Source organism: Rana temporaria, chromosome 8, assembly GCF_905171775.1.
Source record: "Rana temporaria chromosome 8, aRanTem1.1, whole genome shotgun sequence".
Classification (NCBI taxonomy): Eukaryota; Metazoa; Chordata; class Amphibia; order Anura; family Ranidae; genus Rana; species Rana temporaria.
Window position 1 is genome coordinate 6856067 of NC_053496.1, and position 23605 is coordinate 6879671.

Consider the following 23605-nt stretch of genomic DNA (forward strand, 5'->3'; position numbering starts at 1 on the left):
TTATTTTTTTATTATTATTTTTATTATTATTTTTGTTATTTTTTTATTTTTTTATATTTTATTATTTATTTATTTACATTTTTTTTAGCAAGGAGGAAGGCTTTGCCTAATATTATATATATATATGTTTTATCATTTTTATTATTATTTTTTATTTTTTTTATTATTATTTTTAATTATTTTTATTATTTTTGAATTTTTTTTTATTTTATTGTTTATTTATTTAAATTTTTTAGCAAGGAGGAAGGCTTTGTCTAATATTATATATTTTTTATAATTTTTATTATTATTTTAGATTTTCTTTTATTATTTATTAATTTTTTTTATTATTATTTTTGACATTTTTTTATAATTTTATTATTATTTATTACATTTTTTAGCAAGGAGGAAGGCTTTGCCTAATATTATATTTTTTTTTTATAATTTTTATTATTATTTTTGACAATTTTTTTTATTATTTATTAAATTATTTTTATTGTTATTTTTGACATTTTTTTTATTTTATTATTATTTATTTACATTTTTAGCAAGGAGGAAGGCTTTGCCTAATATTTTTGTTATAAATTAGTTGTAAACCCTTCTATATCCCCAGTGAAGTGACTGGCCACAGGTGATACACGGAGATGAAACAAATCCTCCTACATAAGTTGTATCTGTTAATCTGCAGTCTTCTCTACATCAGTTCAAAGTGCTGAATTTATAAGCTTGTTTGAGAGTTCAGAAAATAAAAAAGGGGGTGGAGAGCAGAAGTTACACTCTACAGAGCTCAGTGAGTAGAGCTCTGAAAGCTGATTGGAAGGAAGAGACGCACCCCCCCTTCACACAGTACTCAGGAACAAAGCTGAGGCTGTCAATCACAGGCTGTGGGTTGGATATCCTTCCGCTGTCACCTTTTTTTCTCTTGGTGTCAGAAGTGGCTCATGCTGAGGAAAGAGGCAGCAAACAGAAATGACACTTAGTGCTCTGGAGGGAGAAAAGCAGGGCCGATCTGCCCTATAGGCTCACTATGCAAGCCGCTTAGGGCCCCGCAAAGCTGCGGAGGGCCCCCAAATTACTAGAGGCCCCACCTGGAGAGAAGTCATTTTTGGCCCCTCACCCCACTTCTTAACTCGCTGGCTGCATGGGAGAAGAGATAAGATTTCAGCACCCCTGCTTCTCACTTTAATGAAAGATGTCATTTCCGACAGCAGAACACCCCCTCCCCCCGCTTCTCAACTTTAATCTTTAATGTGACATGTCACTGTCGGCAGTGCCCCCCCCCCCCCGCGCATTTTCGGCAGCCCTGCCGCTTCTCAACTTTAATTTGACACCAACGGTGGGGCACTCTTCCACTCACTGACACCAAAGACCCCTGACTTAAAAGCAATAACCCCAACCCAAGTGCCTAGCGTAGCCCAGAAGGACCCACCTCGGGTTAGGCCTCTTATATGACCCTTACTTGGCGCCCAAGGAGGAGGGGCATATGGAGAAGGTACCACCCGACTACCTTACAGCTCTGTATTGTAAGCCTTTCTATAAAGGCAGAGGGATGGGCGGGGGAGTGACACCTACCATGGCACCTACTTTGGATCTATAAGCTGCCATCAGCATACTGAGGACCTCTGCAGGTTGGCTGCCCACTCTAAACCTTGTTATGCCAGTTTAAGGCCATCAAATTTGTAAGTAAATTTGTTTTAGGAAAAGTTCAGGCAAATGTAAGAATGCCCATTCGGCCAACTCGGCTTACCAGTTTCCAGCCAAGTGGTTTTATTTGCATGCAGAACAGAGAGCGGCGTCCATGGAGACAAGACGCATGACTTCCAGTCTTCATAGGGAACGGACGCGATGCCAAGAACATAACCAAATATTTCCAGCCACTGCAAACCAATCCTTCATCTCTGGATCACATGTCCTCCTCCCTGGAGTCATTTCATCACAGAAAGATGATAGTTTGTTGTTCCACTTCTCCGATACATGTGAGAAAATATCTCAAGGTATTAAATAGTGACCCAAAACCTATGTCAGTTTTTGCCGGAGGCTGGAGAGTTAAATCACACGTTACATTCTAATGTCACCCCGAGACCTCAGTGGTGGGATTTCAGGAGATGTCACCCCGAGACCTCAGTGGTGGGATAAGGATTTCAGGAGATGTCACCCCGAGACCTCAGTGGTGGGATAAGGATTTCAGGAGATGTCACCCCGAGACCTCAGTGGTGGGATTTCAGGAGATGTCACTCCAAGACCTCAGTGGTGGGATTTCAGGAGATGTCACCCCGAGACCTCAGTGGTGGGATTTCAGGAGATGTCACCCCGAGACCTCAGTGGTGGGATTTCAGGAGATGTCACCCTGAGACCTCAGTGGTGGGATTTCAGGAGATGTCTTCCCGAGACCTCAGTGGTGGGATTTCGGGAGATGTCACCCCGAGACCTCACTGGTAGGATTTCAGGAGATGTCTTCCCGAGACCTCAGTGGTGGGAATTCAGGAGATGTCACCCCGAGACCTCAGTGGTGGGATTTCAGGAGATGTCACCCCGGGACCTCAGTGGTGGGATTTCGGGAGATGTCCCCCCGAGACCTCAGTGGTGGGATTTCAGGAGATGTCACCCCGAGACCTCAGTGGTGGGATTTCAGGAGATGTCACCCCGAGACCTCAGTGGTGGGATTTCAGGAGATGTCACCCTGAGACCTTAGTGGTGGGATTTCAGGAGATGTCACCCCGAGACCACAGTGGTGGGATTTCGGGAGATGTCCCCCCGGGACCTCAGTGGTGAGATTTCGGGAGATGTCCCCCCGAGACCTCAGTGGTGGGATTTCGGGAGATGTCACCCCGATGACCCCAGTGGTGGGATTTTGGGAGATGTCACCCCGATGACCTCAGTGGTGGGATTTCGGGAGATGTCACCCCGATGACCTCAGTGGTGGGATTTCGGGAGATGTCACCCCGATGACCTCAGTGGTGGGATTTTGGGAGATGTCACCCCGATGACCTCAGTGGTGGGATTTCGTGAGATGTCCGCCTCAGACCTCAGTGGTGGGATTTCGGGAGATATCACCCCAATGACTTCAGTGGTGAGATTTTGGGAGATGTCACCCCCAGACCTCAGTGGTGGTGCTCCCCCTTCTGCCTGTGGCTGTGGTGGTTCCCAGGCTCTACTGTTCCTCCGGGGAGTCCAGGACTGTTAAAAAAATGACAGTAACTAATGTAACACCTTGATGGTTAGGTAGGGTTGCTCCTAAATTTACCTGCCAGGTATAGTTGCCTTGGCCAATTGTTAGGGATCAATTGATTTCACCCTAAGTCTGGAATTGCTGCACTTCTCTCTTCTGTTGCTGGGTGGCCGGGTACCTGATGACATAAGATAAGGGCGATGCAAGGACAGATTAGGAGTATAAAGGGTGTCTCAGCCAATAGGCAGGGGTTTTCTTGGCCCCTGAGCCTGCTAGGAAAAACCTATATATTTGGGTGGAGTCAGGTGATCATGGTTCTGTGCCACCTGGACAGCTGTCTGGGTGGACGTGTGTTGTATTGCCCAGGCTGCTAGGCCTATCCCGGGTACGTCGGGCTGCTAGGCTGTCCAATGGCCTATCCAGGAGCAAGAAAGCAGCGTAGAGTTGGGATTGCGGCTTGCAGTCCCACCACAGCCGGCCGTAGAACCCGTCATGGTCAAAAGGTAGAGGCGAACCTGTCGCCACTAAGGGACCATCCACCTTGTTACCAGGGACCACAGTGAGGAGCTGAAGTACTGGAGCAGTATTCTCACCAACCGGGGGCGGTGAAGAATCTGGAAACATCAGCAGGTGCCAACCCAGGGACCTAACCAGTGGAGGTGACCCTTAAGGAATATCTGGCGTGCCAAGCCAGGGATCCAGCGGGGGTGATGCTTGAGGAAGATACGAAGTAAGACAATTGGAAGAGCTCACGGGGTTCAGTGGCAGTGAATCAGCAAGTCGAGTGAGAGAGACTGGGAGTTTAGTGGGCTGAGAATCTACAAGAAGTGCCATATGCCCAGTGGGCCGCAGGTCACGTCTCTGTAATGTAGGGGGGGGTCTGCAAGGGCTGTATTGTAGAGGGGGGCTGTAATGTAGGGGGGGGTCTGTAATGTAGAGGGGTCTGTAATCAGGGGAGGGCTGGGCCAGGGGCAGGGTTGCAATTGCCTTCCAGGCCGCCCTAACTTATGTTCAAAATGTCCGCTACCATTTTTTTTATTTTATTCTGGTCTTGGAAGTCGGGCCGACCACTAGCTGTTGCATTCCAGGAGTTGTAGTCCACGCTTAAAGCAACCGGTGGGTGGAAAACAGAGCAGCGCAGAGGAAACTATGACTCCCTGGGACTGGATTCTTGGAAGCAGGCAGAGGCAGGGCATGCCAAGGAGTCGGGACGCAGGGCTGCAGGGCTGGGCGCTGGCTGCAACTTGACCCCAGGATCAGGAGCATTACACCCCAGGAGGCTGTGGCGTGCAAGGACCTGCTGAGCTGAGATCACTGAGGTGAGAGACCCTGACACCCCTAGCTGACCCCCATCTCCCCCCCATACACCCCATGTAACCTGCCCCAGTGATCAGGCTGCATCGATGGGCACTGGAGTTGGCTGCACTGATGGGTACTGGTGAGGCTGCATTGAAAAACCAGATGGGCCATGGATGGTGAGCCGATTCAGCGGTTCAATGGGCCACTTGACTGGACTTGCCCCCCAGGCCTAAGGCTGCCAGCCCTCCCCTGTCTGTAATGTAGGGGGGGTCTGTATTGTAGAGGGGGTCTGCACTGTAGGGAGGTCTGTGTAACATGCAGGGGGTCCAGAAATGTTAGGGGGTGTCTGTGTAACAAACTGTGGGGGCTGTGTAATGTAAAGGGGTCCAGAGGTGCAGGGTGCTGTGTAATGTAAAAGGTTGCCTTGCAAACCTGATACTTTGCCCTGATTGGTGAAAATAGCGTCTCGCTTTAGTTGGTCACCTTAAGCAGTTAATAGTGGAAAGTTTAGAGGTGCGTTTTGAATCCCGGTCTTGTCTCTTTTATTTTTATTTTTAAGCTTTAGTGATTACAGGACATTATCCTCCAGTATTTGCTGATACTTGGAAGAATCCATTTCATGCATCACCGGCTGCCACAAACGCACAAAGCAGATCCACCACCGCCATTAATATTTGGCAATGTAACCTTCTCTTCACGCGGTTCTCCTTCCTTTATTCTCGAAATGTATCTTTGGCAATGTAGCCGATGATTCCGACTTTTGTTTTTGCTGGTTTATGGGACTCCAGCCAAAATGCCATAAGCCCATCTAAGGCTGGTCGTAGGCCAAGCGTAGTGTGTCAGCTCACGTAGGTCTGACAAGACGACCTGACGGGTGTAAAAAACGTAGACACTCAAATACGCAAAGGTTGTTGCCATTTGTCCAATTTTCCTGTGCTGATGATGTAGCAGAATGAGGTCATAGTGAGGCTTGTTCCCCACAGAATGTGTGTTCATACAGCTAAACCTGAAAGGCAGTGGCGGCTGGTGCTAAAAGAATTTGGGGGGGGGCAAACAAACTAAAAAAAAATTGAAAAAAAAAACATCAATTGCAGCCACTGTGCCCATCAAATGCAGAAACTGTGCCATCAAATGCAGAAACTGTGCCATCAAATGAAGACACTGTGCCATCAAATGCAGAAACTGTGTCATCAAATGCAGAAACTGTGCCATCAAATGCAGAAACTGTGCCATCAAATGCAGAAACTGTGCCATCAAATGCAGAAACTGTGCCATCAAATGAAGACACTGTGCCATCAAATGCAGAAACTGTGCCATCAAATGCAGAAACTGTGCCATCAAATGCAGAAACTGTGCCATCAAATGCAGAAACTGTGCCATCAAATGCAGAAACTGTGTCATCAAATGCAGAAACTGTGCCATCAAATGCAGAAACTGTGCCATCAAATGCAGAAACTGTGCCATCAAATGCAGAAACTGTGCCATCAAATGAAGACACTGTGCCATCAAATGCAGAAACTGTGCCATCAAATGCAGAAACTGTGCCATCAAATGCAGAAACTGTGCCATCAAATGAAGACACTGTGCCATCAAATGAAGACACTGTGCCATCAAATGCAGAAACTGTGCCATCAAATGCAGCCACTGTGCCCATCAAATGCAGCCACTGTGCCCATCAAATGCAGCCACTGTGCCCATCAAATGAAGACACTGTGCCCATCAAATGCAGACACTGTGCCCATCAAATGCAGACACTGTGCCCATCAAATGCAGCCACTGTGCCCATCAAATGCAGACACTGTGCCCATCAAATGCAGACACTGTGCCCATCAAATGCAGACACTGTGCCCATCAAATGCAGACACTGTGCCATCAAATGCAGACACTGTGCCATCAAATGCAGACACTGTGCCCAAACGCTGACACTGTGCCATCATGACTGTGCCCATCAAATTCTGCCAGTGTGCCCATCAAACGCTGCCATTGCGCCCATCAAACACAGCCACTGCGCCATCTTCACTGTGCCCATCAAATGCTGCCACTGTGCCAAATTATGCCAGTGTGAGTGTGCCCCCATGCCCGCTCGCTGTCTGCCCGGCGCTTACCCTGTCTTGTGGAGCAGCGAGTGACGGCGACGAGCAGAGTCCTTCAGATCTCCTGCACTTTTTCTCCCATCAGGCGTCCAGTAGCGGCGCCTGTCGTTTCAGCCAATCAGGTGACAGGTAACTAGACCTGAGCAACCTGATTGGCTGAGAGGCAGGTCAGTGTTAGGGAAGAGATTTATTCTCTTCCCTAACACACCACTAAGTAATCAGCGAACCCACAGCATTGCGCCCGCTGTTTACCCTTTTGGAAGCCTATTAGAGCCTATGGCTCTAATCAGGCGCTTCCAAAACACACCTGCCGCTGTAATTCATATGCCCGGCGCCCGACAAGGTCAGATCTTCTGAGCAGATTCCACTGAGTGCGGGACAGGGACAAAGGCGATGCAGAGGACCGGAGTGCAATGCAGTGCAGTCATGGGGGTAGGGGGCATGTGGTAGGCAGCACCCTCTGCAATCTCTATTTTTTGCCTTGGTGCCCGTATCCTGATGCCCCTCACTGAATGATCGCCCTGGAAGTGAGAGAGGCAGAGCCACCTACAGTGTGCAGAGGTCAGAACTGAAGAGGGGCAAAAGTAATATGTGGATGAGAGATGGCAGCTGGGAAATGGGGGTGAACTCTGCCCTTCGTGTGTACAGCAACCCTGATCTCTGCACGTAGCACACCCCTGAACATTGCGCCTACCACACCCCCTAAACTCTGCGCCTAACACACCCCCTAAACTCTGCGCCTAACACACCCCTAAACTCTGCGCCTAACACACCCCCTAAACTCTGCGCCTAACACACCCCTAAACTCTGCGCCTAACACACCCCTAAACTCTGCGCCTAACACACCCCTAAACTCTGCGCCTAACACACCCCCCAAACTCTGCGCCTACCACACCCCCCAAACTCTGCGCCTAGCACACCCCCTCAAACTCTGCGCCTAGCACACCCCCTCAAACTCTGCGCCTAGCACACCCCCTCAAACTCGGCGCCTAGCACACCCCCTCAAACTCGGCGCCTAGCACACCCCCTAAACTCCTCATCCTATATCATAAACTAAGAAAGAAAAAAAAAGACTTTTATCAAAATTTGTCTTTTTTCATTCATTTAGCAAAAATAAAAACCCCAGTGGCGATTAAATACCACCAAAAGAAAGCTAGATCTTTCTGGAAAAAAAAAATTGAAAAATGTCATATGGGTACAGTGCGCATTCAAAATATGACAGTGCTGAACAGGGCTGCTGTTAGAAATCATGGGGCCCCGTACAGCCTACCTGATGAGACAGGAAAGTCAGCAGTGCCTGGGGGGGGGGGGGGGCAGCACAGTGACAGGGGGCACAGAGGGGGGGATCAGAAGCAGGCAGAACAGGGAGGGGGATCGGTGCAGGGGGAAGTAATTCTGTAATTGCCCCCTCCATCCAACCACAATGATTCGCTCTGCTGTCCGGGCTAACAGTTAGCCCAGTGTAGTGTCACAGTCTGCTGCCTATCATAGAATGCTGCGGAAGTCACGTGGCGGCCAACTGCGCATGCGCGATGCGTTCCAAACGCAAGTGCGATGCGTTCCAATGGATTTACGACAGTACACACCAGCAAACCCGGAATTCAGGGCGACGTGGAATTAGAGGAAAGTGGCCAGTCGGCCTCACGTCCTCGCTTCACTCGGACGGCTCGCTCCGCTGGCTCGGCCTCCTGGCTCTTTTTTTTAACATCCTCCAATCCACGGGGATGTTAAGGAAAGAGCCTGGATGCCGACCGAGGTTTCACTGGTGTGTACTGTCGTGAATCCATTGGAACGCATCGCGCATGCGCAGTTGGCCGCCACGTGACTTCCGCAGCATTCTACGATAGGCAGCAGAAAGTGACAATACACTGGCCGGGCCCCCTACAGGAGGTCTGGTGGTCCCCCCCTATCAGCGGCCCTGGCGCTGAAAATTGGCCTGTGCAGGAAGGGGGTGAAAGTGCCCGGTATTGAAGTGATTCAATCATTTGCCAGGTATGTAGAAAGCAAAAGGATGGGGGGGGGGGGGGGGGGGTAACACAAATCTGGATCTTCTTCTAGGTTGAGAATACTGAAGCAAAAAGGGATGACGAGAGGGGCAGCTGGCAATATTAGGTAGAACAATGGTAGCCTCCATGTTCTCCAAACACAGATTTACTATAATAATAATAATAATAATAATATTATAAAATAATAATAATATTATAATAATATTAAAAAAAATAATAATAATAATAATAATAATAATAATATAAAATAATAATATTATTATAATAAAAATAATAATAATAATAATAATAATATTATAAAATAATAATATTATAATATAATAATATTATAATAATAATAATATTATTATTATTATAATAAAAAAAAAAAAAAATAATATAATAATATTCTACTTACCCGGAGGAAAGGCATTTCGCTGCACCAGGTCCAAGTAGGAATGGACCATATCACTGAAGATCTTGATCCCTCCAGTTTCTGCAGCAGGTCCAGGGCTGTAAGCCGGGTTGCTTAAATTCTGGTAGGCCATATCTGTTGTAGTGATCCAGACAGACTGCCGGAGAAAGTCACAGTCCTGAGAAGATGAGGTAGCAAAAGTGTAAAGTTTACGTTATGTGATCACCGAACAAAAGGAAGTCTCCAAAAAATTCCGAACTCACGCCTGAGTGATATTGACTTCTTAAAATAAAAAATGCAGTAGAACCAGTTCCTTAGTCTTCAGCCACCGTTGCCCTAAGGCCTTGGAGAGTCACCGAGAGTTCCTACAGCTGTACTCTACAGAGGCAGAACTTTCCCATACCGGTGCAGAGGCGACGCCATTGTTGGGTCCAGTCTAGAGGGAAGCCTATGTATGATCTCGGTAGAATTTTCCGGGTTCTTCGTTGGGGTTTCAGAGCCGATTTCTTCCAAGTCGCTTTCGCATTGAAAGATTTTTTTTATCTAAAATACAGTTTACTCAATGTTTTCAGCAGTAGGGGTAGGTGGGGTCTCCTTCCAGAAGCTTGAGGATTTCCTGCAATGTGAAAAAAAAAAAGTACAATATTTAGCAATGGATACAAAAAAGATCACAAGATTGTGTTACGGAGTTTAGAGACAGCAACAGGAGTCTGTCTGCTCAAAAGACCATCTTCTACAAAAAGGGCAGACAATGAGAGAAAGACCCTCCCCCACCCCCCCCCCAGCATTCCTTACTCCCAGCCAGAGACTTTCACATAAAACAATTAAAAAAGAAGCCGCTACTTTAATTAGCATTCCACAAACTTCTTTTAAAAGATGCCCATTGACATTGGATGACGGGCCTTCCCATCTGGCTGGACTGTCCATTGAGCCTCAGCAGACTTGGCAGGATGAGAAGATCTAAAACCAAGTCCGATCCTCATCATTTTCCATAGCAGGCCTCTTCCGTCCTATTCAGTAGATAACTCGAGTACAAAAGATGTATATGTATATCATGTATCTCCAATATTGTATAGAACATATTCACTCTTTTTTAGATATCTTGTACATACATCCACTCCTGAGGAAAGGAGCAGAGCTTACGAAACATGCTGAGTACAAAAGATGTATATGTCTATCATGTATCTCCAACATTGTATTGAACATAGTCACTTTATTTTTAAATCTTGTACATACATTGAGGAAGGGAGCAGAGCTCGCGAAACACATTGAGTACAAAAGATGTATATGTATATCATGTATCTTCAATATCGTACTGAACATATTCACTCTTTTTTATATCTTGTACATACATCCACTCCTGAGAAAAGGAGCAGAGCTCACGAAACACGTGGAGTACAAAAAGATGTATTTGTATATCATGTATCTCCAATATTGTATTGAACATATTTTTTTTTTTTTTAGATATCTTGTAAATACATCGACTCCTGAGGAAGCGAGCAGAGCTCACGAAACACGTCGAGGACAAAGATGTATATCATATTCAGTAAAAACCTTGGTTTGTGAGTATAATTCGTTCCAGAAACATGCTTGTAATCCAAAGCACTTGTATATCAAAGCATTTTTTTACAGGGTATAAAAGAGAAGAGAGGCGCCTAAGTGTAGCAACAAGTTGCTAAATGTTGTACCTTCATTAAATGTAACCGTATTGCTACACTTAGAGGCTCCTCTCTTCTTTTTTATACTTAGATGTGACATGACGCTACTCTTATATCAAGACATCGCTTGTATATCAAGGCAAAATGTATTAAAATATTTTGCTTGTCTGGCAAAACGCTCTCAAACCAAGTTACTCTCAAACCAAGGTTTTACTGTATCTCCAATATTGTGTAGAACATATTCACCTCTTTTTTAGATATCTCGTACATACAATATATATATATTGTGTGTAGCACTACCGCCGAAGGAGCTGCTGGTTTGTTTTGGGCTGCATGTTACCTCTATTTCCTCGCCGTTTAGGGTATCAGATGAAAGTTGAGAAAAAGTTCAATGTCCACACTTCTTTTTCTTTGCTTTATTTGCTGAACTTGGTAAAAGAATAAAAGAAGTACCGTATTTAACGCGGTATAACGTGCTCCCGCATATACCGCGCACCCCTAATGTTGCCCCGAATCCTGTGGGAAAAAAGTATTTTTTTGTACTTACAGTTTTGGTGTCTTGCGCGGCGTCCATCGGCGGCCTCGTCGGGTCCGGCGTCTGTCTGCGGCTTCGGGTGTCCTCTTCGTCGGGTACGGGACCTTCTGCGGCTTCCGGGGGTCCTCTTCGTCGGGTCCGGGGTCCGTCTGCGGCTTCGGGTGTCCTCTTCGTCGGGTACGGGACCTTCTGCGGCTTCCGGGGGTCCTCTTCGTCGGGTCCGGGGTCCGTCTGCGGCTTCGGGTGTCCTCTTCGTCGGGTCCGGCGTCCTTCCGCGGCGTCCTCCCCGCTCGTTTCCCGTGCCGAGTTTGAATAGCGCAGTACACTCGTGTATCGTCGGGCAGGCTCGCTCAGGACGTCAGCGCGAGAAGTGCCGAGACTGCCCGACGATGCACGAGTGTACTGCGCTCGGTATATGCCGGCGCAGTATTCAAACTCGTGGCGGGAAAGCGGGTATCGGCGTATACCGCGCACCCGCGATTTTGCCCTGATTTTCAGGGCAAAATAGTGCTCGGTATACGCCGATAAATACGGTAGTTGAAGAGGTGGAAGGGTAATAGGTTCAGGTGCACAACTTCTGTCTGGAAACACTCCTGCTTCCAGCAACGCAGCTTTCGTCGCCACTCTAGCCAGAGCAGGTATTGCGCACCCGGATAGGCCTCTCTCACTAGCCTAGCAGCCAAGATGGAGCACAGAAATTTGATAAAGTCTCTGCCCCAGACCTTCCCACAAATGGAGGTATATTCGGTCCAAAATCCTCTCAACACAGGATTAAGCACCCAGATCTCTCCCGATTGGCTTCTTAGGAACTTAGAAGTGACAGGCGACCATCATTCAGCCCTTCAGTAATGGTGCATCCTTCGATGAAGTTCAAGGCCTCTCCTAAGATACCAGCCTCTTGCTTGGTGCTCTCCAAGATAGACTCTTCATCGGGCGGCTTCCTCCCTCCAGGACGGACAGCACAGGACCACTCTGCAAACGTAGACCCAGTCTGACTACCGGGCCTACTTAGTAGATCAAAACCCCGGACCAACGTGGTCCCGGAGCCAGGAACACTTTAACACGCACCCCCGGCCAGGAAGGCCACTCACGGGGGTGGTGGGACGACTCAGGATCGACGACCCAATGGCGTCTGTCCCTCAAGTACTCCTCCCCAGCATGCACAGCGGGACGATCAACTCCCACTGATTGGCTGCCGAAGAGGAACACCTAAAACACCTTGACCTGGCTGCTGCCACCTTTGGCCTGGGATGGTAACGGCCCCCCAGACAACAATAGTTGTCACTCACAGTACGGCCATGGCTGGAACAGAGGCTCAAAATTTGGTAAGAATCAACCAGTCTGAGTCAACCAACTCTCAGACTACCCTCTAAATTTAAAGCAGCGCCGGCTAAAAAGTAGCAGGCCGCTACATATACACATTATATATATATATATATACACACACACACACACACACACACACACACACACATACACATATACACATATACATATACACACACACACACACACACACACACACACACACATACACATATACACATATACACACACACACACACACATCCCACAATCCCTGGGTCTCTCAGTCTAGTATTCTGAAGGTGAGAGCTACACAGTAATTAGATCTGACACAGACAGAACAATTAACAGAGAGATCATCATGCTGGAAGAGATGATATCATGCCTGAAGAGAAGAACAAGAAGTTGCCCGACCCTCTGGTGAATAGGATAGCAAGTCATGGACATAGGAGATCGATCAGCCGCGACACTACAACCTGCAGCTACAACATGTGACCCTTACAATAAAATTACAATGCAAACAAACAGCACAGGGAAAATACCTACACTAACAGCTCATTACACAAATTCCTATTTAAAACAATAAAAACTTTAAAAAGTGTACAATGGCCTGGAAACAAGAATCAGTCTAATGAACAGGTTGAAATTCTCAGCTTCCCACCCAACATTCTTTGAATGAAAAATCCAAGAAACGGAGAAGAAAGATTGTTGGCCGAACAGTGGCTGCAACCATATTTCCATCACTTGGAATTTGCCGCCGGCAGCGCGCGCTGCCCCTGCCGCGAGCTCCGTGACCACGTTACCCTCGGACTCGATGTCTGCCGGTGTCACAGAGCTGCAGTACGGGCAAGTGTAAACACAGCCTCTCCCCGTTTTGCCTAGTGACAGGACACTGATCGTCTGCTCCTTCTCATCAGGAGCAGCGATCAGTGACGTGTCACTCATAGCCACTCCCCCTAGCATTTAGAATCACTCCCTAGGACACACTTAACCCCTTCACGGCCAGTGTCATTTAATCAGTGCATTTTTATAGCACTGACCGCTGTATAAATGACAATGGTCCCAAAATAGCGTCAAAAGTGTCCGATGTGTCCGCCGTAATGTCGCAGTCACGATAAAAAAAAGCAGATCTCCGCCATTACTAGTAAAAAAAAAAAAAAATTATTAATAAAAATGCCATAAAACTATCGCCTATATTGTAAACGCTATAACTTTTGAGCAAACCAATCAATATACGCTTATTGCGATATTTTTTTACCAAAAATATGTAGAAGAATACGTATCGGCCTAAAGTGAGGACAACATTTGTTTTTATATATTTTTGGGGAGATTTATTATAGCAAAAAAGTTAAAAAATAGTTATTTTTTTCAAAATTGTCGCTCTATTTTTGTTTATAGCACAAAAAATTAAAAACCGTAGAGGTGATCAAATACCACCAAAAGAAAGTTCTATTTGTGGGGAAAAAAAAGGACGTCAATTTTGTTTGAGAGCCACGTCGCACGACTGCGCAATTGTCAGTTAAAATCAACGCAGTGCCGAATCGCAAAAAATGGCCCATCATTCGGCAGCCAAATGGTCCGGGGCTGAAGTGGTTAAATAGGCTGGAGACCAGAGGAGACAGTCTTTCCCCTGCATGGGAATAGATCCATGAGCTCCAGGGGCTACTGGGATCCTGGGCTGGACGCTGGACCTTTGCTTTGGGGCCATGGACATGAACGGTTTATGCTTTGGCACCCGGTGAGTAAAGTTTTCATGGTCTCCTGCTGTGAAAGTGGGCCAATTCAGTCTTCAAAGATTTGCACTACATTTTTGGTGCATGGCCCTAAGCTGTGTCCGTATAGACTGTCCTAGCTGATTAATATCACTTTCATGAGTCCCTGTGCTGCTCTCAAGATAAAAGGCGTCCTCCATTAGTAATAGGTTTCATTTTGGAGTACCCCGCTTCACTCCCAGATCCGCTTCCCAAGTATTACCAGCAATCAATTTACAAAAAAGACACCCCTAGACTGTTTATTGAGCCAGAATGGATGGGCGACAGCTATGTACCTGATTAGAGAACAAACTTGTGTACATCTACAGCAGTTCCTTCAAGGGTAGGGCGCCACAGGAACCATCAAATAAGAGGTTCAACACTCACAGCTCAAATAACCTCTAGCAATCTCTGGAGGAAACCTAGAGTTCCAAGGAACCATGGTTGGCTTAGAACAAAGATGGGGCAATACCCATATTAACCAATTTGATTCTTTGTTTAATTTTCCAACTGAAAGATGAAAGGTTTCCATTTACCTGATATAAGACCTCTCTGTTTGTCTTTGCTGCAGTTTTAGCACCCTCTGATCACGATAGAGAAATCTCCCATGAGACAATCAACTCCTGGAGATAAAAACTCTGGCTTGGATTTCTGACTGTGGTGGGATTTAGTCTACATGTCAGATACGCCTCCTAAAATCATTTCCAGGTCTAATAAAAACCTTACAATAACCAGTTCACCAGGGTCAATGGGGGAAAGGCCACTGGCATTGGTGGACAAAACTAAAGAGATCATTGGTGCCATGCTGCCGTCGTTGCCAAGTGGCCTTTGAATTTTTAACCGCTGCCTTTGCCAAGTGGCCTTTGAATTTGGAACTGTTGCCTTTGCCAAGTGGCCTTTAAAAACTTGCAACCGCTGCCTTTGCCAAGTGGCCTTTGAATTTTTAACCGCTGCCTTTGCCAAGGGGCCTTTGAACTTGGAACTGCGGCCTTTGCCAAGTGGCCTTCGAACTTGCAACTGCAGCCTTTGCCAAGTGGCCTTCAAACTTGCAACTGCAGCCTTTGCCAAGTGGCCTTCAAACTTGCAACTGCAGCCTTTGCCAAGTGGCCTTCAAACTTGCAACTGCAGCCTTTGCCAAGTGGCCTTCAAACTTGCAACTGCAGCCTTTGCCAAGTGGCCTTCAAACTTGCAACTGCAGCCTTTGCCAAGTGGCCTTCAAACTTGCAACTGCAGCCTTTGCCAAGTGGCCTTCAAACTTGCAACTGCAGCCTTTGCCAAGTGGCCTTCAAACTTGCAACTGCAGCCTTTGCCAAGTGGCCTTCAAACTTGCAACTGCAGCCTTTGCCAAGTGGCCTTCAAACTTGCAACTGCAGCCTTTGCCAAGTGGCCTTCAAACTTGCAACTGCAGCCTTTGCCAAGTGGCCTTCAAACTTGCAACTGCAGCCTTTGCCAAGTGGCCTTCAAACTTGCAACTGCAGCCTTTGCCAAGTGGCCTTCAAACTTGCAACTGCAGCCTTTGCCAAGTGGCCTTCAAACTTGCAACTGCAGCCTTTGCCAAGTGGCCTTCAAACTTGCAACTGCAGCCTTTGCCAAGTGGCCTTCAAACTTGCAACTGCAGCCTTTGCCAAGTGGCCTTCAAACTTGCAACTGCAGCCTTTGCCAAGTGGCCTTCAAACTTGCAACTGCAGCCTTTGCCAAGTGGCCTTCAAACTTGCAACTGCAGCCTTTGCCAAGTGGCCTTCAAACTTGCAACTGCAGCCTTTGCCAAGTGGCCTTCAAACTTGCAACTGCAGCCTTTGCCAAGTGGCCTTCAAACTTGGAACTGCTGCCTTTGCCAAATGGCCTTTGAATTTGGAACCGCAGCCTTTGCCAAGTGGCCTTTGAACTTGGAACCACTGCCTTTGCCAAGTGGCCTTTGAACTTGCAACCGCTGCCTTTGCCAAGTGGCCTTCGAACTTGCAACTGCTACCTTTGCCAAGTGGCCTTTGAACTTGGAACTGCTGCCTTTGCCAAATGGCCTTTGAACTTGTAACTGCAGCCTTTGCCAAGTGGCCTCTGAACATGGAACTGCGGCCTTTGCCAAGTGGCCTTCAAACTTGCAACTGCAGCCTTTGCCAAGTGGCCTTTGAACTTGCAACTGCTACCTTTGCCAAGTGGCCTTCAAACTTGGAACTGCAGCCTTTGCCAAGCGGCCTTCAAATTGGAACTGCTGCCTTTGCCAAGTGGCCTTTGAACTTGGAACTGCTGCCTTTGCCAAATGGCCTTTGAACTTGCAACTGATACCTTTGGCAAGTAGCCTTTGAACATGGAACTGCTGCTAAATGGCTGGCTTAGAACAAAGATGGCGCAATACCCATATTAAACCAATTTGATTCTTTGTTTGATTTTCAGACTGAATGAAAGTTGAAAGGTGTCCGTTTACCTGATATAAGACCTCTGTTTGTCTTTGCTCTTGTTTCATACATAAGCCCCATTGTCTCTCATTTCCTTTAAACTTTGCTCTGTATACGCACGAGTCTGCTTCTCCTCCGAGTCTGCTTCTCCTCTGTTACTCCGGTGCCCCTCTCACCCGAGACCAGCAACCTCATTCACCCCGATTGCAGTTTTTATTTGTCATTTCCTGCTCCGCTCATTCTACAATGAACAGGAAAATCTCATGTAGGGTGATGTGTTTTATTAGTCTTTTTCATCTTTGGGGACTTTCCCATTGATGTGTTTTTCTTGCTGAGATGTGATGCGCGGGTCTGAACAATGACTGAACCTCCCTCAGCTCCCTTCCGGGCCAACAGACAACATATATATGGAGTCCCAAATATTATTTCGACATTTTAGCTTACTGTTTCTGGAGAGGCTTTATGTTTTGTTTTTCAAAATGTCTTTCCAGTTGAGTTCCTTTATTTTTGATTTTCTTGCTGCATCGAAATTGCCGGCTAAGAAAACTGGGTTAATTGTACCCTTGGCCTCAGACTGTTATCAGTTCATGGGCCCCCCGGCCAGCTTAATTGGATCATGAAGAACGGTCAGTGTATACACTCATTTGTGTTTAGCTTGCATGGGTCTGTGAAGCTTTTCTGAAAGATTTGGAACGCAAAAAAAGATTTCATGCAGTGATGTACACTCACCGCCTCTTTATTAGGTCCCCCTTGTGTAGCGCCTGGTTACTTCAAAGTACGGGTGCTATTTAAATTTAGAGGGAGATTAGAGTGTTAGTTAAACTCTGATCTAGTTAATTAGCTAGATTCAGAAAGATTTACGCCGGCGTATCAGTAGATACGCCGATGTAACTCTGAATCTGCGCCGTCGTAAGTTTAAGTGTATTCTCAAACTGAGATACACTTAAACCTATCTAAGATACGACAGCCTGCGCCGTCGTATCTTAGGGTGCAATATTTAGGCTGGCCGCTAGGTGGCGCTTCCATTGAGTTTGGGGTAGAATATGTAAATGCCTAGATACGCCGATTCACGAACGTACGTGCGCCCGTCGCAGTAAAGATACGCCGTTTCCGTAAGAGATACACCACGTAAAGTTAAAGCTGCCCCCTAGCTGGCCTAGTCAATGTTAAAGTATGGCCGTTGTTCCCGCGTTCAAATTTGAAATTTTGTACGTCGTTTGCGTAAGTCGTCCGTGAATGGGGCTGGACGTCATTTACGTCCACGTCGAAACCAATACGTCCTTGCGGCGTACTTTGGAGCAATGCACACTGGGATATGTACACGGACGGCGCATGCGCCGTTCGTAAAAAACGTCAATCACGTCAGGTCACCAAACATTAACATAAAACACGCCCCACCATCCTCATTTGAATTAGGCGCGCTTAAGCCGGCGCCATTTACGCTATGCCGCCGTAAGTTAGGAGGCAAGTGCTTTGTGAATACAGTACTTGCCTCTCTAACTTAAGGCGGCGTAGCGTAAATACGATACGCTACGCCGTCTTAAAGATGCGGCGCTCTTACTGAATCCAGCTATACGTGTTCAAACCTAGGTCTCTGTTTCAGCTTGGCTGTGCTGTGGGCTCATTCTGTTGAGCTGGAGTGTTCTTCCCAGGTATTTATGGGGAAAATGCCATTAGTTCTGGGTCGTCTTCTTCGAGTGCGGCACCCACCTTTAGGGTGTCTTCACCACGGCGCCCCGGCGTTATGCCAAGAAAATATCCCCCCATCATTACACCCCAACCACCAGCCTGAACCATTGTGTCGGTTCGCAGAAGAACTGTCACATATGTTAATGCCCAACGGCATCAGAGTTGTTAATGGATTTCCTGTTACCGACCCGGCTTGCCTTTGACCCTGGGCTTGTTCTATTGACCCCGCTTCTGCCTGCTGATCTGTGTATGAGCTTGGCTTGCCCCTTGGACCCCGCTTCTGCCTGCTGATCTGTGTATGAGCTTGGCTTGCCCCTTGGACTCCGCTGCTGCCTGTTTACCAGTGTATGACCCCAGATTTCTCCTGACCCCGCTTCTGCCTGCTGATCTGTGTATGAGCTTGGCTTGCTCTTTAAACTCCGCTGCTGCCTGTTTACCAGTGTATGACCCTGGCTTTCTCCTGACCCTGCTTGCTGCCTTACCCCTTGCTGATATTCAATGACCGACTACTGACCTGGCTCCTGACGCTGCTCCTGGCTCTCCCTTTTGCCCAGTCTCATCAGGTACATCTAAGGGACTCCTGCTCAGCAGTGCATCCTGCTCGTCCAGCCGCCATCCAGCAGACATCTTATCACTTCAGCCTGTCGCAGCTGACAACCCCTGCTTCTTTGGGCATAGCACTCCCTGTTGCCACCTTCAGGGGTGCCCTGCACTCAAGGGAAGCCCTCTCAGCACGTTGGTCTCTGACCAGGTACGCGACACATTGATACAAGGCAGGATGGATCCATGCGCCAAATTCTGGCCCCGCCATCTGAATGTCCCAGCTAAAATCCAGACCAGGCAACATTTTTCCAATCTTCCATTGACCAATGTTGGCCAATTGTAGCCTCAGTTTCCTGTTCTTAGCCAACAGGGGTGGCCCCCGGTGTGGTCTTCTGCTGCTGTAGCCCATCTGCTTCAAGGTTGGATGTGTTGTGCGTTCAGAGATGGTATTTTGCATACCTTGGAAGTAAAGTGCGGTTATTTGATTTACAAATGTTATCCAAAACTTTAAATTGCAGAGATCACATGACAAAAAGGTACAAGTGCAATGTTTCGGAGCCGCACAGGACCCCTTTCGACGCATGGGTGGCTCCGAAAACGTTGTACTTGTACCTTTGTGATGTGGTCTCTCTGCAGTAAAAGTTTTGATGATCCAGGGTGCGCTGGTGAATATGTGCACTTATCTGTAACAAAGTACACAGCATAGAATACATCAAAGTAATAGCGGTAGACGGAGCACAGAATGAACCAGCCGGGGCCTTGATGGAAATGTGAACCCGACATTCTTCTTACCGACTCTAAAAGATCACAAAGAAAATAACTAAAGAAATTAAAGATAACAAAAAAGTCCTTTTCACAAGGAAGTAAATGCGCAACAATGCAAACAATTCCAACAACAAACCACAGCAGGGGGAAAGATTTTGTTTCCCCTTCTACTGGGAATGCACGTTACTGGCAGTACTGGAAATTCAAGGTGTTTGTATTCCAACAGTTCTGTTTATTGGTCTCTAATTTTCCCAATCAGACGTCCCATTATTGACAATGCTATAGAAACAGGGGCACCGAATTCTGTTCCAGTAAAGGTCTGGATCTAATGTTTGTTCTATTACTCAGCCCCCCATTTACATCACAGAGCAATCTTTTTACATCACAGCCCTCCCCCCTTTTATATCACAGTCCCCTCTTTTACATCACATTATCCCAATTTGCACCACAGCCCCCCTTTTCATTGCGTCCCCATTTATACAACAGCTCAATCTTTTTACATCACAGCCCCCCCCCCCTTTTACATCACATTATCTCTATTTGCATCACAGCCCCTCCCCAATTGCTTCCCCATTTATATAACAGCTCAATCTTCTTACATCACAGCCCCCCCCCTTTTACATCACATTATCTCTATTTGCATCACAGCCCCTCCCCAATTGCGTCCCCATTTATATAACAGCTCAATCTTTTTACATCACAGCCCACCCCCCTTTTATATCACAGTCCCCTCTTTTACATCACATTATCCCAATTTGCACCACAGCCCCCCTTTTCACTGCGTCCCCATTTATATAACAGCTCAATCTTTTTACATCAAAGCCCTCCCCCTTTTATATCACATTATCTCTATTTGCATCACAGCCCCTCCCCAATTGCTTCCCCATTTATATAACAGCTCAATCTTTTTACATCACAGCCCTCCCCCTTTTATATCACATTATCTCTTTGCATCACAGCCCCCCCCAATTGCGTCCCCATTTATATAACAGCTCAATCTTCTTACATCACCGCCCCCCCCCTTTTACATCACATTATCTCTATTTGCATCACAGCCCCTCCCCAATTGCTTCCCCATTTATATAATATAGCTCAATCTTTTTACATCACATCCCTCCCCCCTTTTATATCACAGTCCCCTCTTTTACATCACATTATCCCAATTTGCACCACAGCCCCCCTTTTCACTGCGTCCCCATTTATATAACAGCTTAATCTTTTTACATCACAGCCCTCCCCCTTTTACATCCCATTATCACCATTTGCATCACAACACCCCCCCCCCCCCCTTTTCAGTGCTTTTCCGATTTATATAACAGCCCTCCCCTTTTACATTACATTATCCCCATTTGCATCACAGCCCCCCCCCCCCCTCTTTTCAGTGCTTCCCAATTTATTTTAACAGCTCAATCTTTTTACATCACAGCCCTCCCCCTTTTACATCACATTATCCCCATTTCCATGCACCTCCAGCATGTCCAGTATGTAATGGCAAGGGGTGCTGAAGTGTGCAAGATGGTCTAATGATCCTGGCTGCTGGGCAGTCTATTGTTGCTGGTGGGGATCTATTGATGCTTGGGGAGGGGTGGTTATGTTTGCTGGGAGGGATCTACTGTTGAGAGAGGGGTCTATTGTTTCTGACTGCTGGGAGATCTGTTGTATCTGGTAGACAAGTCCTCTCCACACCTACCCACAGACAGGGACTAAAATAGGGGGTGCACAGGAGGGAATGCAGACGGCTAGGGTTCTCTCTCTCAGCTTCAGTCCCTCAGCCTCTCAGCCTCAGTCTCTCAGCCTCAGTCTCTCACTCCCCCTTTCTCTGACACCCCTCTCTCACTCACACCCCCACTCTCTCTGTCTCTCTCACACCCCCTCCCTCTCTCTGTCTCTCTCACACCCCCCTCTCTCTCTCTGTTTCGCTCACACCCGCCCCTCTCTCTGTCTCTCTCACACCCGCCCCCCTCTCTGTCTCTCGCACACCCCCTCTCTGTGTCTCTCTCACACCTCCTCTCTGTGTCTCTCTCACACCCCCCCTTCTCTGTGTTTCTCTCACACCCGCCCCTCTCTCTGTCTCTCGCACACCCCCCTCTCTCTCTGTCTCTCGCACACCCCCCTCTCTCTCTGTCTCTCGCACACCCCCCTCTCTCTCTGTCTCTCGCACACCCCCCTCTCTCTCTCTGTCTCTCGCACACCCCCCTCTCTGTGTCTCTCTCACACCCCCTCTCTGTGTCTCTCTCACACCCCCCTTCTCTGTGTCTCTCTCACACCCCCCCTCTCTGTGTCTCTCTCACACCCCCCCTCTCTGTCTCTCTCTCACACACCCCCTCTCTGTGTCTCTCTCACACCCCCCCTCTCTGTGTCTCTCTCACACACCCCCTCTCTGTGTCTCTCTCACACACCCCCTCTCTGTGTCTCTCTCACACCCCCCTCTCTGTGTCTCTCTCACACCCGCCCTGTCTCTCTCTTTCACCCCCCCCCCTCTCTCTCACCCCCATTTCTCTCTCTCACCCCCATTTCTCTCTCTCTCTCACACCCGCCCCCCTCTCTGTCTCTCGCACACCCCCCTCTCTCTCTGTCTCTCGCACACCCCCCTCTCTCTCTGTCTCTCTCACACCCCCTCTCTGTGTCTCTCTCACACCCCCCTTCTCTGTGTCTCTCTTACACCCCCCCTCTCTGTGTCTCTCTCACACCCCCCCTCTCTGTGTCTCTCTCACACCCCCCCTCTCTGTGTCTCTCTCACACCCCCCCTCTCTGTGTCTCTCTCACACCCCCCCTCTCTGTCTCTCTCTCACACACCCCCTCTCTGTCTCTCTCTCTCACACACCCCCTCTCTGTCTCTCTCTCACACACCCCCTCTCTGTCTCTCTCTCACACACCCCCTCTCTGTGTCTCTCTCACACCCCCCTCTGTCTCTCTCTCACACACCCCCTCTCTGTCTCTCTCTCACACACCCCCTCTCTGTGTCTCTCTCACACCCCCCCTCTCTGTGTCTCTCTCACACACCCCCTCTCTGTGTCTCTCTCACACACCCCCTCTCTGTGTCTCTCTCACACACCCCCTCTCTGTGTCTCTCTCACACCCCCCTCTCTGTGTCTCTCTCACACCCGCCCTGTCTCTCTCTTTCACACCCCCTCTCTGTCTCTCTCACTCACCCCCCCTCTCTCTCACCCCCATTTCTCTCTCTCTCTCAACACCCCCCCTCTCACTCAAACCACCCATCTCGCTAACTCCCCCTCTCTCTCTATTTCAAACAACCCCCCCCCCCCCCCCCCCCACTCTCTCTCACCCCCTCGCTCTCTAACTGAAGCAGCAGGGTTCGATCTGTCTATGGTCAGCTTTAGAGAATACATTAGTGTCACCTGACTCATTGCAAACAATACATTCCCTGTGTGGCTGATATCTCAACAGTTTACAGAAAGAGTAATTGAACTGAGCAAATGAGAGCTCCCTCTAGTGGCTAGTCTGCAAATAAATGTTACACAATAGCCGAAATATGAAAGAGACAGCTGGTAAAATGTGGAGGTCTTATCAAAAAATGTCTGACAATATTCAAAGCTTTGACCTTCCTATTGTTCATAACAAATCCCAGCATGCTTTGTAAAAATCCTATAAGCAGGTTCATATATACTGTATGTGGGTCAGCGGATAAAATAAAAGTATATATTCTATACACATAACACCACCCCCCCAAAAAATAAGATTGGATAGCCAATACAAAATCATACTCACTGGGGTAGATTCAGTAAGCAATTGCGTCTGCGTATCCATAGTTACGCAGCGCAACTGCTTAGTTGCGCCGGCGTATCGACTTTTCTGTATTCAGAAAGCTCGATACGCCGACTGCAGCCTAAAATATGGCTGGCATAAGGCTCTTATGCCGTCGTATCGCAGGCTGCATTCTTACGATGGCCGCTAGGTGGCGTTCCCGTAATGGTCAGCGTAGAGTATGCAAATTGCATACTCACGCCGATTCACAACCGTACGCGCGCCCTGCGTTCGCATTTTACGTCGTTTGCGTTCGGTTTC

The 23605-nt window shown here is 47.6% G+C and overlaps 1 protein-coding gene across 3 annotated transcripts in view; it reads right to left on the minus strand.

Annotated features, from left to right (window-relative positions):
• Nucleotides 1-23605, minus strand: part of LOC120946648 (prominin-1-A-like) — a 137733-nt gene that overhangs the window by 72611 nt on the left and 41517 nt on the right. For all 3 annotated transcript variants that reach the window (XM_040361247.1, XM_040361246.1, XM_040361248.1), the window contains exon 2: nucleotides 8944-9556. In XM_040361247.1, the coding sequence (XP_040217181.1) occupies nucleotides 8944-9073 (130 nt within the window). In that variant the 5' untranslated portion in view covers nucleotides 9074-9556. The remainder of the gene's footprint in view (nucleotides 1-8943; nucleotides 9557-23605) is intronic.